The 17,805-nt window shown below is 37.2% G+C and overlaps 1 protein-coding gene across 4 annotated transcripts in view; it reads right to left on the reverse strand.

Annotated features, from left to right (window-relative positions):
- Window positions 1–17,276, reverse strand: part of dot1l (DOT1-like histone H3K79 methyltransferase) — a 30,610-nt gene extending 13,334 nt beyond the window's left edge. The window contains exons 1-15 of one of the 4 annotated variants that reach the window (XM_015382641.1): window positions 16,918–17,276; window positions 7,814–7,857; window positions 7,614–7,688; window positions 7,410–7,473; window positions 6,835–7,063; window positions 6,657–6,751; window positions 4,476–4,538; window positions 4,327–4,382; window positions 3,714–3,793; window positions 2,195–2,263; window positions 2,004–2,110; window positions 1,534–1,575; window positions 1,353–1,448; window positions 636–855; window positions 419–532 (exon numbers count right to left, since the gene is read on the reverse strand). In XM_015382641.1, coding sequence (XP_015238127.1) covers window positions 419–532; window positions 636–855; window positions 1,353–1,448; window positions 1,534–1,575; window positions 2,004–2,110; window positions 2,195–2,263; window positions 3,714–3,793; window positions 4,327–4,382; window positions 4,476–4,538; window positions 6,657–6,751; window positions 6,835–7,063; window positions 7,410–7,473; window positions 7,614–7,688; window positions 7,814–7,857; window positions 16,918–16,998 — 1,435 coding nt within the window. In that variant the 5' untranslated portion in view covers window positions 16,999–17,276. Of the gene's footprint in view, window positions 1–418; window positions 533–635; window positions 859–1,352; window positions 1,449–1,533; window positions 1,576–2,003; window positions 2,111–2,194; window positions 2,264–3,713; window positions 3,794–4,326; window positions 4,383–4,475; window positions 4,539–6,656; window positions 6,752–6,834; window positions 7,064–7,409; window positions 7,474–7,613; window positions 7,689–7,813; window positions 7,858–16,917 lie in introns of all 4 variants that reach the window. The other 3 variants (XM_015382640.1, XM_015382642.1, XM_015382643.1) reach the window with 3 other exon arrangements.
- Window positions 17,277–17,805: the final 529 nt, after the last annotated feature.

Raw genomic sequence — 17,805 nt, forward strand, 5'->3', positions numbered from 1 at the left:
TTTATAACCTTACTTTTCTTTATCGACTTTAGCCACTTTGCACCCTTTTAATAATGAATACCAATATTTCATGAGCCACTATTCTCTTTAATGCAATTAAAAATAAAAAAGGTATGCATTATTGGCACCTGGAGGACAAATACATTGCCTGGAGTTTGATAAATATGACTTAAACAATAAAATCAGTGTGGATGATTGAAACTTTAGTTATAACAAGGTGAAAAAGTTCAACTTTTTATGGTTAATAAAGAGATTTAAGCTCATATATTCTAACTATTCATACTGGAAATCTGAAGATTGAAATTAAGTTTTGTAAAGACGTCTTTATATGTATCTATATTAATTATTATCATAAATCTAGATGATAAATTCCCGTCTAATGTATGAACCATTGTGTTTCTGTCTGGAGTTAGCTTACCAAGTAGTTGTTGCAGACCCGGAGGAGTTGGGCTCAGCAGCAGCTGACTGGGATTATAGTGCTGGACCTTAGGAGGTAGCTGGTAAAAGGGGCTCTGAGGCGACCGATATGCATCTATAAACAAGAACATTTACATTTTTATATCTCATTACAGCTTATGTATTTTTTTCTGCTTAAAAGCATTCATCATGCGCTGAAAAAGTGTGAGTCTACTGACCCTGAGGTGGCGCTGCAGAAAGAGTCTTTGCATGCAGCAGATCTAATGCGCTCTGATTTTTCTTATTCTTCTCCACAGCAGGGGTGGCTTTCTTGGGTCGACCACGTTTCTTATTGTTTAGCTTGCGACCTTTGGCTAACAGCCGGTTTCTCCTGGGCTTAGGAGTGGCTTTGACCACGGTCACCAAGCTAGGACGCTCTTCCTCACCACAAGAGTCCTGCTGCTGTGTAAAGACAAAGATTCATGTTATGTTCGCTACACTAGCTCAAGATTTACACAAGAAAGTGTTTATAGAGAAGGAGACTTGTTGATTTAAATTTACTGCATTGCCAACCTGCCTTGATATACATTCTATATAGTTGAGTATAAGCAATGACGTGGGCTACTTTCACAGCTTTAACTTCTCACATAGTTTGGAGTTGCATTAATGTGTTTTTATGACATTGCATACTAATGTTAGAAAGTAGACCTTGTTTACTGTCTCTGATTGTAAAGTAAACTGTAGCTGCAGCTTAAATGCAGCCACTCCTCCATACAAACCACTTTCTTAAAAGACTGGCTGCAAAATTGTTGACTTGATCTTAAGGAAACTTTAAGGTTTCAAATCTGCAGCTATGAACTCATCAGAAATGGAGCTGACCCCTTGCTTTATTTAATGCACAGGTGGCTGAGTGAAAACATTTGGACAATATAGTGGGTCTCCTGCACATGGCTCACCTTGTTTTGCTCCTTGGTTTTGGTAGGGGTGGTGTTATTGCTTTTGCTGTCCTTTGTGTCCTTTTGTTGACGACGTCTAGCTGCCTCTTGCTCCTCCTAACATAAAACCCAAAGGTTTAACAGTTTTATACAAAAATACAGAGACAAAACCAACACACCTAGAAAGTAGAGAATAACTTACCCTGAGTTTAGGATTTTTTAGACTGGCAAAATAGTTTTCAAGCTGAAACAGAGGGAAAATGTTGATACTGGATGAATATGCTGTCTTTAATTACATAGGTAATATTCAACACGATATAGATGTTTCTAGCAGTGTTTCTATAAGCTTTAAAAAAGGCAAGACCTGAATCACAACTAAAGCCAAGTAACCCAGTTATAAGCCTACAAAAACAGCTTTTTCCTAACCCTTATCAAGTCTTCTGAAGTTGCTGAAATGGCCAAAAAAGAGCTTTCTAATCAGAAATTGTGCCTGAAAACCATTGCATTCCCATGCCTTTTTTATTCTAACTAAATCATGACAAGTTTTTTTTTTTAACGACAGGCTCTTTACTGGCTTCAGTTCATCTTGGCTTTTAATGTATTATTTACTGCTTTAGTGGTAAGGGTTCAACTTCTACTTCTCTGCACTGCAATTACAAATCCCATGCTTACTATGGTGCGGTCTATGGTATGAAGATAGTAGGAAACAGGCTTTCCAGTCCATGATACCGAGCCCCTCAATGGAGACAGTTCCACCACGCGCATTATCGTGCCAATATCTGCAGCACAGAGAGGAACAGCGTCAGCCAAAAACAGGAAACAATTATTACATAACAAATTAAGGGTTTGTGTAGAAATCTTACCGCTCAAGTTTCGACTGTTGATTCGAAAATTTAAAGGTGCAAAAGGTTTGGAGGACACAATTTTGCCTCCTGGAAAGAAAAAAAAAAGAAACTTCAATACATTTATTTCATTAAACACCTCATCTCTATGCTGGATTGGAGACATAAAAGAAATTGGTGATTATAACGACAACCAAGACAGTATTCACACATTGCATAAAACCAAAGAGGATTGTTGACATAAGATATAAACTAAACATAATCTGTTGTTGATATCTTAACTCACTTAGAGTTCCACTGGAATATTTTTATTTTATTCTATTTAACATCATACACATCCTTTTGTATCTCTGCCTTTTTGAAAGACTAATTTTTGTCACAATATGGAACACAAGCACTAAGATAGTGTCCCTGTTGGAAGAAAACCGAGCGCCGCATAACCGCAAACCCTTGAGGAAATAAAATATAAACATCTAGTAACCGAATAGCATTTCACTCGCCTTACAAATCATAAGTATGTGTTGCTATATTTACTAGTACTTATTGACGGAATCGTAGACGAACATAGTGCTTAATGTAAACATGGTGTCGTTTTGAAGGTAGAGTAAATGGATTTAGCTGAATAAAAGATCTCGTTATAAACCTTTTCTAATTTTCATCTTTAATCTCCTACCCTTTGCCCAGATTGTTTCTAATACTCTAAACGGCTTTATCTGAATTGCAGTTTTGTGGAAGAAGTAAAACATATACATACATTAAAAAAACTAAAATATCAGAGACCTGGTCTACCAGCTTATAGCTGTGACCTCCACTTTTAGACAATAAAAAAAATATATATATACATTTAAAAAATAAAAAATTGCTATTTATACAAAAATCACACACAACTTATTAGACACATTCTATCTAAGCAACAATATTATCCTGTTTGTGGCCACAGAACCATTCTTATGCATAGTTTTAGCATCTACAACAGACAAACATACTAAAAGACAGTCTAGTTCAGTGTCTACAGATGCATAAAATCTTTTATAGATTAATGCTGAGTCAGCCCAGATAGCTTTACCAAAAGCCCCGATCAGAGCAGGATTACACAGGGCATGGGCTTAGAAACCATTTCTGGTAAAATAAATTAACTTACCCCTTCTTCACATCGTTCTAATCTGATGTCAAAATCCTTTTCATCGCAAGAATCAAAACCTTGAAGATCTTCCTACTTACTGCTCTCCAGAACCACTGATAATAAAATGCTCTACTGTTACCCCGGGAAGTTATCGCAAACGTTGTTTTAGAGTAATAAACACGTGTTAAGTCTCTGAAAAAAGATCTGATATTTTGTTTAATCGATAGCAAACGTGGGCATAGTTGAAGTAGGGGTGTCAGGCTTTTGCTGGCTCGCACTTGGCTATGTAATATCTTCTGGGCTTTCCGATGGTATTTTCAGTATAATTGCACAGATATTAAGAAATAAATGTAGAGAAACGTTGCGTTTGGAAGCGCTGGCTCATCATTGTCCTCAGAGTATTAAATGACTACGTACCTTCCTTCATGTTAGCAAAGCGCTCCTTCAGCTGGTGATCTACTTCTGGACCAAAGGCAAAGTTATTCACAAAAATAATACTGGAAAATAGACAGAGAAGTAGATGTTTTAGTATTTTTGTTCAGACATACAAACAAAACAAAAAAAGTTACATTTGTTCATTCAAGAAAAAGATTTTAGGAAATCAATATTTCCTAAAGTCTATTAATTATTAAAAACAATGTTGACTTCCCCAGATTTCTGAGTATAGTCACAGTCAAATCTACTTTAATAACACACTGATAATAGGTTATTTTTAACCTAATGAACCACAGAAAGGGGAGAAGGAAAAGCAGTTAGGTTATATAAATTAAAGAAAATTAAACATGTTCAGTCTAACATCTGCTGGCCTCATGCAATCATTCATGTATAAAAACTTAAACAATTACAGATTTAACCAAGGATAAAATATTAAAATAATATCTAAAAAAATTATTGTGTGTAATGGTAATATTCTATCTCAGTGATCTCAGTCCCTAACCTTTTAAAAACCTGAAATCAACATAAAAGGATGAAATTTAACTTAATTTGAATAAATGAAATCCGTGTGTGAAACTGTCGTTTAGAGTGCTACCTTGTGTTGGCTATCCTTTCTTTCCACTCTTCGGACAGAAAGTCCCCTTTTTCCAGCTGAAAACACAGAAAAATGACTGAACCGTCTGAAAAAAAAACTAACAGGTTGGTGAAAAACTCTAACCCTATAGATGTGAAGAGTGAGCTTACTGTGTACTCCCCGTGTTTCTTCCCGTACCATCTCATCCACTTTTTAAACTCTTTATCCATGGTCTGAGAAAAAAAAAAAAAACATGAGCCCATTAATCTCCAATGTATTACGCAAAATAAAACAATAATTTACAGACATAATACATGATTCTGAGATTTGATATTCTGTTAATAGATGTCAGTTAGGGAGGCTGACAGTTCAAAATTTTTGATTTATTCAGAATTCACTGTTTAACAAGCAGATGTTAGAATCAGGACTTAACTCATTGTTTTAAAAATAATTATTTTTTCCCCAAACCAAGAGAAAACATCTGTTAAATCGTTTTGGAGAATCGTAGCGGATAGAGTCTTTAATATACATTTCTGAAGACAATCAACAATGGATGTTTGTGAACGATTCCCAAAACAAATTAGCTAATTTTTCACTTGAGAACAGGAAGCCCCGGTCACACCTTGATGATTTAGACCCGTCATCTGATTTTTGACATACGTTAAGTGTAAGTTACTCATAAGTCGTGGTGTCCAGCTTATCAAAAAGCTATGAGTAACGTGTGCATAACTTATGCGTAACTTATCAAGAACTTATCTACAACTCATATCAACGTATTTAACATGTTCCAGACGACCGCTGAAGGTATTTCTAACTTACAGCTACTGTATAATGGGTGGTAAACAGTAGCTAGCAACCACGATCAAATAAATCTTTTTATGCAGGCCAGGCGCCTCCGGGCGCATTGCTGCCCTCCCTCAGCACACTAGATTGTGCATCATTTATGGGCACTGCGCTGCTGTTCATTATTCTTAAGTTAGGCTGTCGTTGGACATAAGTTCTGGTCTTGTTATGAATACTCTATGTATACGCCCAAAATTTTAAAAATACATCGAAAGTTCAGCGTATGCTAGTGTTTTAGGAGATTCTGGGAAGTCAGGCATATGCTGTCTAAATCAGCAAGGTGTGACAGGGCCCTAAACAGCTAGGTTCATTAACACCACCAGTTGATGGGGAAATATATATAGTGTTTAACAATCTATCAGCTGTGGGAACAGGTTTATGCTGAGCTCTGACCTCCCAAAGATCCATAATGGGTGACATCAAAAACAAACAGCAGGAAGATAATAGAGTGAGCGTGTGTAATTCTGACACCAATCTGATGCTTTATTCTTCTTTAACTACAATGATTTTACGTCTTAACAATAAATCAAACAATTAATTAACCATAGCAAGTTCTTTACGGACATCCATAAACCTGCCTCTAGCTTTTTATAAAAAGTTTTTTCTCTGGCCCATTTCAGAGTTGTTACCTTGAAGGAACCAGTTTTCCACAGTTTTTGATGGTAGAAACATAAGGAACTGGACCAAACAAACAATGGTGCTAGAGCACTTTGGAAGAAAATAACCTATGAAGCCTGTATCTAAGCAAATAATATAAAATCAAGCAGAAGGGAAAAAATATGGTTGAAATGTTCATAAGCAACCCTTGAAAGGATGGTAACACAAACAATAATTTCTAGAGCACCGGGAAACCTCAGAGGGGGTGGACCGAGGCTATAATAATCACCACATACAGATATAACCAGGACATGGTAAAGAAAAACATCTCCCGCGTTCTGCTTAGCTAAACATGAGCCGGAAACGACAGGTATGTCATCAGGTAACATTTTTTGATTACCGGTACCAACTTCCCTTTTTCAGATTAGGGCAAATTTTAATCTGGAAATCAGTCCCAGAGTCAGAGACAAGAGTAGAGAATCACACAATTTTAGTTGCTTAGAGTCCATGAGAAGATTCTAGTCAGTAACGATAATGTACATTATCCGGTGTTGCTTCTACCAGGAGTTTTTAACAGCTTGTTATCATTTCATCTGATACAACACTGAGACAGGAACTCATGTTTAGTGCATGAACACACTTTTCATTCTGTAACAGATCTACTTCTTATGGATCTACTGCTATACTGCACTTTTCTCAGAAAGTTAATTATAGGTTTTAGCTCTGAAATAAAAAAAGAGCTAAATTAAAAGACATTAAAATATGTGATATTTTGAGAAACAAAGCTTTATAATTGGAGCTTTACCTTTTGAATTAAAATCTATCACCAACTAACGTATAACAATGAGAAGCATTTCGGCCACAGTTCTGCTGCTTATATAAACAGTAAACAAACAGTAAATAGCAGTTACCTCTGCATAAGTGGATGGAATGTCTGCTTTCTCTACACCATAGTAGTGTTTACAGTTTGTTGCTGCTGCAACCTGCAGTACCACCTGCCCTACTCCTGTAAACAAGACAATTCAAGGTGTTAGCAAAGGTTCAGGCTGCTCATTATACATGAAATAATATCAAAGGTGGAAAACCAACCACTGCCAAGGTCAACGAATGTGTCTTCTTCCATCATTTCCATCTCATCAATGATCTGAGCCACAAGGTCGAATGAGGTCTCCCCATAAACCTCAGGGGAGAAGGGTTCATAGTTGTTCAGCTTCTCGGGGTCAGTCACTGAGTGGTTGTACACCTGCTGTAGGATATGTCTCAGCAGCCCATTGGAGGGACGTTTGTTTAGCTTCATGGGCTGGGTGGTCCCCTTCCACTGCAACGAGATTTTTATCTCATTACTGCATCAATTATCTCAGACATCACTTTAAAGAATATGTAATTAACATGGAAGTAAAAACACAGAATTAAAAGAAACACATTTAGGTGATTTCTAAACAAAGTAAAGACAAACAAAGAACAAATACTTAAAAAACAGGATGTTTTTTCTCTAATATTTGAAAGCTTGAATAAACATTGATTGAAAAACAAATCAGATAATACTCATTTATCGCCAAGACAGAAAGAAAGGATAACACATAGACCCATAATTCCCCACCTGCTTGTGACTAATACTTTCACTCCACCTACAGAGGAGTGAGAAAGCTCCTGTGTGGACTCACCAGCTGGTGGATGCTGTCAATAGCCCTGTTGTACTTGTCACAAAGTCTCTGCATACTCTCAAAGCTGAAAGAACAACATCAATGAGATAGTCAGCATATGATGGAGAGATCATAAAGTTCACCTCAGCCTCTCTTCTGATGTTTGGTATTTCATGTTTCTTTCTTTCAACATAAATTCTGAATGTGACGCAATCCAGGACTAACCTCTTGGTATCATAATCGATGAGCACATAATTTTCCATGGCCAGTTTGAGGTCAGGGATTTCCTCACACACCCACCTAGAGAATAAAAAAAAAAACACCCACACAAGATAATCACTTAATTGATCGTGACATTTGACATGATCAAGAGAGTGTGGAGTATTCTGTGGGTGGGGTGGGAGTCTGGTGGTGATGTTACTTACCGAATGGTCTCGATGATTTCATGAGCAGCATCATGGTGTTTATCCTGAAACGAGACAGGGACAAGGCGTATTTAAACCACGAACATCACAAATGACTCAACCAGAGGCTGTACATTTAATAGAATCATGAGTTGCTAACATTAAAACAAGCAGAAAACAATCAAAAGCTCAAGAAACAATGATCTAAACAAAAATAAGGGCATTCATTATATAAAACATGGGAAGTTGATTATAGCTTTTTGCAACTAGAGTGAAATGCCCACAACAACCATTAGGTCCGATTCATCCTCTCATTACAGAAACTCCTAACAGAAAACACGGCCACATCAGACATAACTAAAAAGTTCCTGAGGGCTTTTTTCCCCTGAAATTCTAAGGCGTCCCCCCCTAACCCGAGTTATAAATGTGGAATGGCTCAACAAAAACAAAACCCCAAGCTGCACAAACAATGCTCAGAAAATCAAAGCTGTTAGCCTGATAAACCAGACTAAATGGAAGATGAAAGGTGTTATTTAGTCTGGCCCCGATGAATGAGACGTCGGAGGATTGTAAATGAGAACAACCCGTTGTTTTTCAAACCGCTGTCTGTGCCTATTAGTCAACACTCTGACCAATGAGCGCAACTGACTGTGACGAAGTAAGCGCGACAGGAAGCCTGTGGGGGAGTGTAAACAAACAGCCTGTCTATAAAACTGCAAATACGTCCTTTTTAAAAATGGATGAGCGTAGAGCCTCTTCCTGCTCACATTTCAATGAAAAACCCCAAATCTGATTCCAAAGCTGAGTCAAAAATTGTCATCAGAGCCAGCGGTCCTTCACACACGACTATGCCGAGAGAGGGCCGCTGCAGACGGGCTGCAGTTAGCCTCGGAAGCCCACTGGTTCACACAGTCCTCTCAACACGGAAATATTGTTTTTAAATTACGCATTAAATCGGTAAATGCTGGAAAGGTCAAATTCTATCTGTACAATACTGGTTTATCTTGGTGGCTGGCATGTGAACCTTTTGGCAATACCGCCACATACTAGGCTCAAGTCTGTGCATCAATGTTATCAGATGGCCAAAAAGGTGTGATTGAAAAGCTCATCTTTTCTACATGTTTTATTTTTTCTGTAAATACAAGGATATGATCCCGAACCCCAACACTTATATACATGTCAATCACAACCAGACTGTAGACTGGTTAAAACGCCATTGGGCATTCTTGTAAATCTAGTGTAAACATTTTGTAACTCTTTGCAAAACCCACTAATGTGATGTTTAGGACCCTGCAGCTGCATACACAGTTAAAACAATGTGAGGCCTAAACTCATTTCAAGCCATCCTGTCTGGGATTACTTACACTGTTAAAAGACAAATGAAATGTAGAATGCATTTTATGTGGTTCTGTTTGTAAATATAAAAACTCCATATACTCCCCAAGCTATCACATAAATCAGCCCTCCTTTTAGCCGTGCTGCATGGTGGAGCAGCGTCAACTTCTCCGCCATTCTAACCATAATAATAACATGATAGAAAAAGACTATATAGCAAAGAGACAGCAATAACATCCCACTGAGAACCATCTGTTGATAAGCACCGTTTACAGCACAAAGTATCTCTCACCACTGATTGTTAGATTATACTAAAACCAGACCCACACCAGTTACAATCCACTTTATCGAAACTAAGTGGTAAATGCTCAGCCAGCATATCAGTGACATACCCTGTATTTTAACAATAGTTTAACATTTCTGCTCATTGAAAATGTAAAGAGTTTCACAGATTTTATTTGGTAACAAAACATTACTGAAAATATATTGAATAATTTTACTAAATAAAAATTAGTATTATTCAGCAGATTTCTGGGGGTTTTTTAACACAGAAAACTTTGTTTTTTTTAGTATTTAATACAGCTAGCACAACAAATTGTTAAACTATAATAGATTAAAATAATTTTCAACTCAGCATATTATAAAAGAAAATTAACCCTTCGTGTTACGGAAAGACCCAGACGAGAAAACGCTTGAAGGGCTTTGGAGAAAATGGCCAATTATCAAGTACTTGTTATTGTATCAATATTGTGAACTATAGATGACCTGATTTATAGACAACTTGTCTATAAATCAGGTCATCTATAGAAAATCTGAAGAAAATCTAAATTTTCTAGATTTTCTTCAGTCTAAATAATAAATGACTAAGAGGGCTGTAATTTATGGGCTGCCACAGAAGGGGGGACAAAAATAAATAGGAGAGCCTAAGCTGACAAAATATAGCTAGGGGTAAATGAAAAGGTCCCATAAGGATAACAAGGGGTGGGGAAGCAAACAGGATGAAACTAGATGAACCAGATCAATAATTCAGTGCTTTTGCTTGGTTCTAACACCACATTTAATTCATCAGCCATAAGAGCGAGCAATAATAATATCAAAACACAGGCAGCAAAGTGTTCATACTCTGTGGGTGAGATAACTAATCTTAACTACTGTGAGTGTGGGTGGAACATGTTTTTTTAAAGTTCCTTGATTAGCAGCAACACTATTGAAAAGGTTAAAACCCCATACATGTACACTTCACTGAAACACGTTTAATTCAGATATGTGTGCAAGCATTTTTACTTGATCAAAGTAGCAGAACATGATCACAGCTCAACTTCTTCCCTGCAGAGACCTGACCATATGGACAACAGAAAAGGGAGAGGGAAGAGGAAGCCTTTCCCTTTGAAAACAGGAGGAGAGGTGCTGACCCCATATTTTCTATCCACACGAATCAGCTGCTCCTAAGATATAGACAAACCAGGATATGAAATTCCTGAAATTCTTTGTTTTAGTTTATCCATACGGAATGCCGGTAAGCTGGGCTGGGCAATAAAAACAACAAAGGCTATTGTGAAAGACATCTGATAAAAATTAATAAAAAAACATGTTCAATAAAATGTTCTATAATTTCAATGAACTCCAATCCAGAAAGCAACAACATTCTGGAAGTAGGAGGCAGATAAAATCATTTGATCTGTTAACCTTTTATGGCCAAGCTAAGCAGAGTTGGTAGTCGGTCTGACCTAATTTTAAAGGTTAACGGTTACACTTAAAGAGGCTAACAGCAACAATCTAAATTAGCTAAAATAGAGACAAAAATAAACAAACAATTTTATTTTTATTGACTGATTTGGTTGGCTTACATTTTGAAACATTTTTCAGCCATAATCACGCAACCCTAGCTGTATTGTGGAAGCAAAAATGTGAGTAACTTTGTGACCCAAAAACCTCTTTCAGTTTGGTTTGATAACGAAATAAAAGGACTTACTGAGGAAGCTGAAAGAACTAGAATAAGAAGATCAAATGTAGCGTGGGTGGAGAGACAAACTACAAAGAGACCCTACTCAGGCATTCGGAGAAATTCAGCGCTTTTCAGTCAGTGTTGACTGTCTCACTATAGTTACTATAAATGTGTACTTACACCTGTAAAAGCACCAAACAACTGCTGGCAGCTTCACTTTTTTTTCTTGTAATGACTGAACTGTTCCAGCAGCTGAAGGAGTTTTGTTTTCTAAGAAAAAAAATTAATAATATCAAAAGGGAAGAGAAAAGTATAAATAATAAAAAAAAAAAACTTAATTGTTCTTAATTATGAGGATGCCTTAAAAAACTACAGATTTAGACATGCTCCCTGAGTCATGTGTTGCACTCAGTTTTAAACAAATTAATCTACCGTTCTTTTTGAGCAGTGTAAAAATGGCATCACAACCAACAAGGTAATTAGTTTGTCTAGAAAATCTTTGATTTGACAAATAATCTGCTTCCTACGTCAAAGAATCTGAAATTCCGAGTGTAATTTGGTGGCTATTTGCAGCTAAAAGCTTGTTTACACCAAATCTCCGGTCTTCAAACAAAACTGTTCAAATAGGAGAAATGGCAAAAGGTTCAGCAGAGCTGACTTGTCATTAAAAATGGTAGTAGGCTTTTTGTTCATTGTTATCGCGATACATTTCTAGTCTTGATATTTTTATTTTCTAAACAATGAACTAGAATTAATGATGATAAAACTAAAAACAAAAATGGGTTTGGCTATTTCAAAGAATAAGATTAAATGTGGTTATTATAGGATGTTTAGTGATATAAATCACACTTCTTCATGTAATGTGTCCCGAAGAAGCCCATTTTAAATGTGGATATTTTTTTAAGCGTAATGTATGTGATTGTGAGGCTATGATTGCTGTGCCATGCTTTCAAAGCTCTATAGCTACCTAAGAAGTGTATTTATTGTCAATTTTATCGTAATCACGATAGTACAATAAGATATCGCAATAAGATTTTAAGGCCCAGCCCTAAGTGATGGTGATCAAAGCAAAATAATACACTTATAAAACTGGAGAGAAACATTTTCTAAGAGTTTTGTCTGCCAATGGTTAACCAGACCCATATGGAAATGTGTCAGGGATTCTGTAAAGAGGAGGTCAGTGCTGGCATTTTAATTTCTTATGTTTAAAACAAGCTTTATTATGAAGGAAAACATAAAAAAAAAATATTATACCAGCTTGAATTAAAGCTGTGAAAGCTTGGTTTGAAATAAGCCATGGAAAAAACTAAATACATATGGTATAGAGAGATGGCATCCAATGCAGGAATACATTTTTTTCAGGATAAATGAAAATGGGAGTCATTGTGAACCTTTTAGGCAATAATTTCTCTGTTGTTCTATATTATAGAACACACCTAAATGTGTTATTAACACATTTAGGTGTATGAAACTGCTGCTTGGGAGGACTTTGAGCTTTTTGTAAACCTCATTAGTCATAGGAACATTTTTTTACTACTGAAAAAAATGTGGTTTGAAGAGATGATTGAAGATAACACATTTTGCTGCTTCTTTATCAGAAATTGATCGGATATCAGCCCCCCAAGAAGCCAACACTGGACTACATCAGCCTACGTCTGAAAATCACAGATGTAAAAAAGCTGATAGAAACACTCTGCTTCTGTTTCAAGTAACTGTAGCCCATGGGTTGATAATAAATGGGTCAGTTGTTCTCATATTTACTGTTGACTAGTGTTCCTCTGTTTAGATAATATCACTTGATCGAGCCTTTTCTAAAATTCCACACTACAAAATTAGCAATAAAAGTGTGTATGATTGGTGATGGTATCAGATTAATACTAAAAACTGAAATATCGATAGAGCAGCAGAACATCCCTACCATTTACTCTCATGTATTCAGAGCCTTTTGGGGATGCAACAGAATAACAGATTATAACAGATAATCTGAAATAAGTGATACAAATAGAAAACCTATTTTTTTGTTGACTCTAGCAATGAATAGATCAACAGGATTTGTTTATGAAAACAGTCAGCATACACTGTATATGCCCTTAGGAAACAATCAGGCAGTTGCATTTCTCTGCTGAGGAAGGAATTCATTAACTAATAGATCATCTAATTTATTGCAGTCCAGTTCATACTGGGTTTTGCATTATCTAAGAATTTTTGCAATTTAGATCAATCCAGTTCATTAGAACACGACCTACTTTGCAGCAATCTTCAAACAGTTGGTTGCTGCTCTCTTTTTGAAAAAAAAAAAAAAGGTTGACCCCTAGCTCCCACACGGAAAACCTGTGTATGCAGCTGAAGAACACCAGCTGTCGAATTAACTTTTAAATGATCTTTAAAAAAAGAAAAGGTTTCAAAAAGGGTAAAAAATACATTGAAATATTTTTGATGCATGCAGGAAATCTAAAATTAGAAGTGTTAGCAGGATCCGAGTTTTTTTGTAGGTGGAACAGCACTCAGGTTTCATCCAGCGTGCAGCCAGTCTGAGCCTGTTCCCTGTGCTGACCCACTGACCCACTTTTTGTCTTCTGTTCCAACACATTGGCAAGGAGAGCAAGAAAATATGGGAAATTCAAAGAAGGAATGAGAGACATGCAACAAAAAAATGCAAAGTTTATAAGGCAGAGCTGAGGAGCTACAGAAAGGCTGAGAGGTTGTTTTTAGGTATTGCGGTCTGGCAAAGCAGCTACAGTCAAGAGCTAAGAGCCAGGAATTCCCAGCTTCCCGCTCAATAATGCCCGCCTCCACTATGCTAAACTTCCGCCAAACCCCAAAACTGCATGCACACGCAAAAATTTATAGTAGCTATTGACATCTACATACTAGATGTGCATGTTAGAGAGCACAAAATCGACACAGTATCAAGCTAGGTGCAAGCTCCGTGTTTAAAAAGGCAAGTCTAAAAGCTTTCCTGAAAAAAGTTGCTTTGCAAAGTAAATTTTAAATCTTATGTTCAGGAACCCATGCAATGCAAAGACATGAAAATGACTTAGTGCACGAGAGAGGAGCAGTGTGGGGGGAGGTCACCTGCTAAAATGAGGACAGCACACAGCAACACCAGCAGCAGGCTGGTGCTAAAAATAAACACGCTCTGACAAAGCAGAGAGAGCCAGACAAAAAGAACAGAAGACCCTCCCTCTCAGTCTCAGCTGTGGTGCTGACGGATGCATGTACGATTCTGCCAGTGCACGCAAAGACTACAGTCAATCTCCTGTCACATCACAGTGACGCACAGGGGGCATGGGGGCTTTACACGACACTATTCCACTTTGTATCTCAGCAGCCAAAAACAAATGACTAAGACAGGCTTACACATGAATACTACACCGACTACCTACCACACACAGCACGGTCCGTCAACAAGCACATTTGAATACATTGAGCTAATGAGCACCTCTTCTGTCACCACTGACACGCCTACAAATATGAGGAACTTTAATGACATCTAAGGGTTGGTTTCACACATTAAATACAGAATTCATTTATGTAAAAATCTGCATGAATATTTTGTAGGGGGTTGGGGATGTTGAGAAGCCAACAAGAGAAGTACTGTGTCTAAAAGCAATGAGGCACTGGTGTCTCTTAAGTGTTGGCTGAGGCCTCTTAACGCCTCCACCCAAAACCAGATGGAGCAGGAACTGCAACTTCAGAGGTGGTGGACTTCATATGGAAGCACTTACAAATGCACACATATGGGGGTTTAGTGAACAAAGAAAAAAAAACTAGAGTTAGACAGGATGAACCAGCTAGCTTAGCAAAAACATGCTTATCTGCCTTTAGTTCCCACCATGCATCTTGTTGTCCAACAAGCTGAGCATGAAACAGTCAGCAATTTGTTTGTTGTTAGTGAGATTAGCAGTCTCAAATTAAGTGGACGTGGAACATGTTATTACAGAAGAGTCTATTTCAGTCAACATGAACAAACTGGATTACATAAAGGCTTATAAGAACATTGATTGCCTAAAACTCTACATACCGGAGTTAGTAGTTATATACTAATATAGAATCATCATCAGAAGAAGGAGGGAAGAGGAATGAAGAGTTATATTCTAAAACCAGAGGATGATCACTTGATCAGCTGTTTCTAATTCTACCCATGACACTAATCTCAATATAAACAGCTATCACAATGATCAGACAGAGTAAATTCCTGGCATTCTCCATTCCCCTTCACGAGACTGTGCAAGTCTGTTTACCTGGAGGCAGCAACTGTGAGTGACTCAATAACCAAAACCACTCATTCAGTGCATATTTTGATAACGAAATAAACTGACAAAATGACAAAACTGAAAGAACAAGACTGACGAGGTAGACTTCAGTGTGGGTGTAGTTTGTCTCAAAGAAACAAACTTCAAAGAAACCAAACTTAAGCATTCAGAGAAATTTGGTGCTATAATTATTATAAATGAGAACTGATGCCCCAAAGAAAAGAGGGGAAAAAAAAACAGAAACCCCCACCACCACAGCTGTTATTGGGTTTGTTTTTTTCTTATTTTAAATGAAAGGAGCTGCTATCAGCTTCAGACATGCACAAAGCTACAAGAAAGCCCAGCGGAGATAAAAGGCCTTCAACTATCATATCAAGAGCAACCAAATGAGACATCAACGTTCCTTAAGTTTGAAACAGAAAAGGTCATCAGCTATTACTCAAAGGAATGCTTTGCAGTTAAATAATGCAACAACAGCACTGATACATAAAAAAAAATTACAGATCGGCCGAAACAGATTTTTCAAGGCTAATGCCAATATAGATTATTTTGACATGAGTTTTGCAGTTCCCTGGGGGGAAAGGTGCTTTATTTCACCATTAAGATTATAACTTAGAATCAGACAACTTTTAATGGAATTTAAAATTATGCAGTAAAGAATAATTAAGAAATGTAAACACAAAATTAAACATGTAAAAAATAAAAGGAAACATTTAAAAATGGATAGCAAATAGGGGGAGCAGCAACGCATCCTTATCACGTGATTTCAAGGCATGGCTGCTGGATGCACAAACGAATCAGCAACACATCGACTGATACCGATACAAGAAAAAAATGCATCAGTAATATATATATATATATATATATATATATATATATATATATATATATATATATATATATATATATATATATATATATATATATATATAAATTGTTTATAGACATTAGAAAATAAGCATACATACACAGCCATACACACCACTCATTCATTTGATGGTTAGCTGACTGGGGGAGGGGTGTTTTGGCTAAAATACCACAACAAATGCAGAAGTCAATGGCTACAACTGAGTTGGTCTACACAGGATGTGCACGATCTATGTTTGTCAAACAATGTCACAAACTGGAAAATGGATATTAACCTTAGATTAACATTACAACACGCATGCCCGTTAATGACACCACTTTAATACAAATGCATGCATATAAATAAATAAGTAATAAACACGGGAAATAGAGAATAGATACAACAATCTTGATATAAAGAGACCAACAGGCCTGTTTCCGTAATTTTTTTAACAATATTTTTGAACCAAGTGTTGACCTGAATACCACTGGTTACTAAACATCCACAATCTCGTCAGAAAAAGCACAAATATTAATCACATAATACAGCACGTGGCATTTTGTGTAATTCTAAAATGTAAAAGGAGAAAACTGTATCTGCAGCTGACAGTCTGCTGTTAACCAATTCCCCGGAGGAGTCCTATCTTCTTCTGTTACCCAGCTAGCCAACAGAGCTAACAAAGACAACCTCATGAGGGTAAACAAAAATCTGTCCTTACTAGATGGTGAATGGTATCACTTACGTATATTGGTAACGGCCAGGGATAACCCGCGGGTTCCGCTCCAACCGGCGATTTGAGCTTGAGCTCCAGCTTTTCCCCCATTCTACACTCTGATAGAGAGCTAACTAGCTCCTAACTGCTCTGTTAGCCTCGGTTAGCGAGCGACTCACAACGGGAACATTTTGTGAGGAAAAAAAACGTCGAAAATTTGAAAAACAAAAACGACTTCGACACTAGCCAAAGGAAGAGTACACACGCAATCCAGACAAACGTGTAAAGGAATCCGTTTCGTTTTTATATAATTAATAAAACGCCTTTTATGTGTTCACTGGTAGGAACATATCGTCTGCGTAGCCGCCATCTTGCCCGGCATGATAAATATGGCAGGAGGCCACTGGCACGAGAGGGCTGTGACGACAGCGCGTGGGCCAAAAGCAAGGAGCTCCGTACAACTGTTTCCAACCACACTTCGTGACGGACGTGACACTGCTATTATTTTCCATATAAATGCTCAGACACTTTTTCTACGCAGAGCTGTGACATTACACAGTGTTTATTTTTCAACATTTGACCAAATAAGACGTCTTGTCGCGAAAAAAAAAAAAATCTTAAAACCAGCCAGCTAATATCAGTACATGAAAATGTATTTATCATTGCTTAACGATTCCAATATATATATATATATATATCTACAAAGAGTAAGGCAGGTCCTGAAAAGTCAGCTGAATGGGAAAAACAAGATCCAAGCCATCAACACATATGCCCTACCAGTCATCAGATACCCCGCTGGTATAATAAACTGGCCAAAAGAGGAGATAGAGGCTACTGACATCAAGACGAGAAAGCTCCTCACAATGCATGGAGGGTTCCACCCCAAATCCAGCACTCTGAGACTGTATACAAGCCGCT

This window comes from Cyprinodon variegatus, unplaced genomic scaffold, assembly GCF_000732505.1.
Source record: "Cyprinodon variegatus isolate N-32 unplaced genomic scaffold, C_variegatus-1.0 Scaffold261, whole genome shotgun sequence".
NCBI lineage: Eukaryota > Metazoa > Chordata > Actinopteri > Cyprinodontiformes > Cyprinodontidae > Cyprinodon > Cyprinodon variegatus.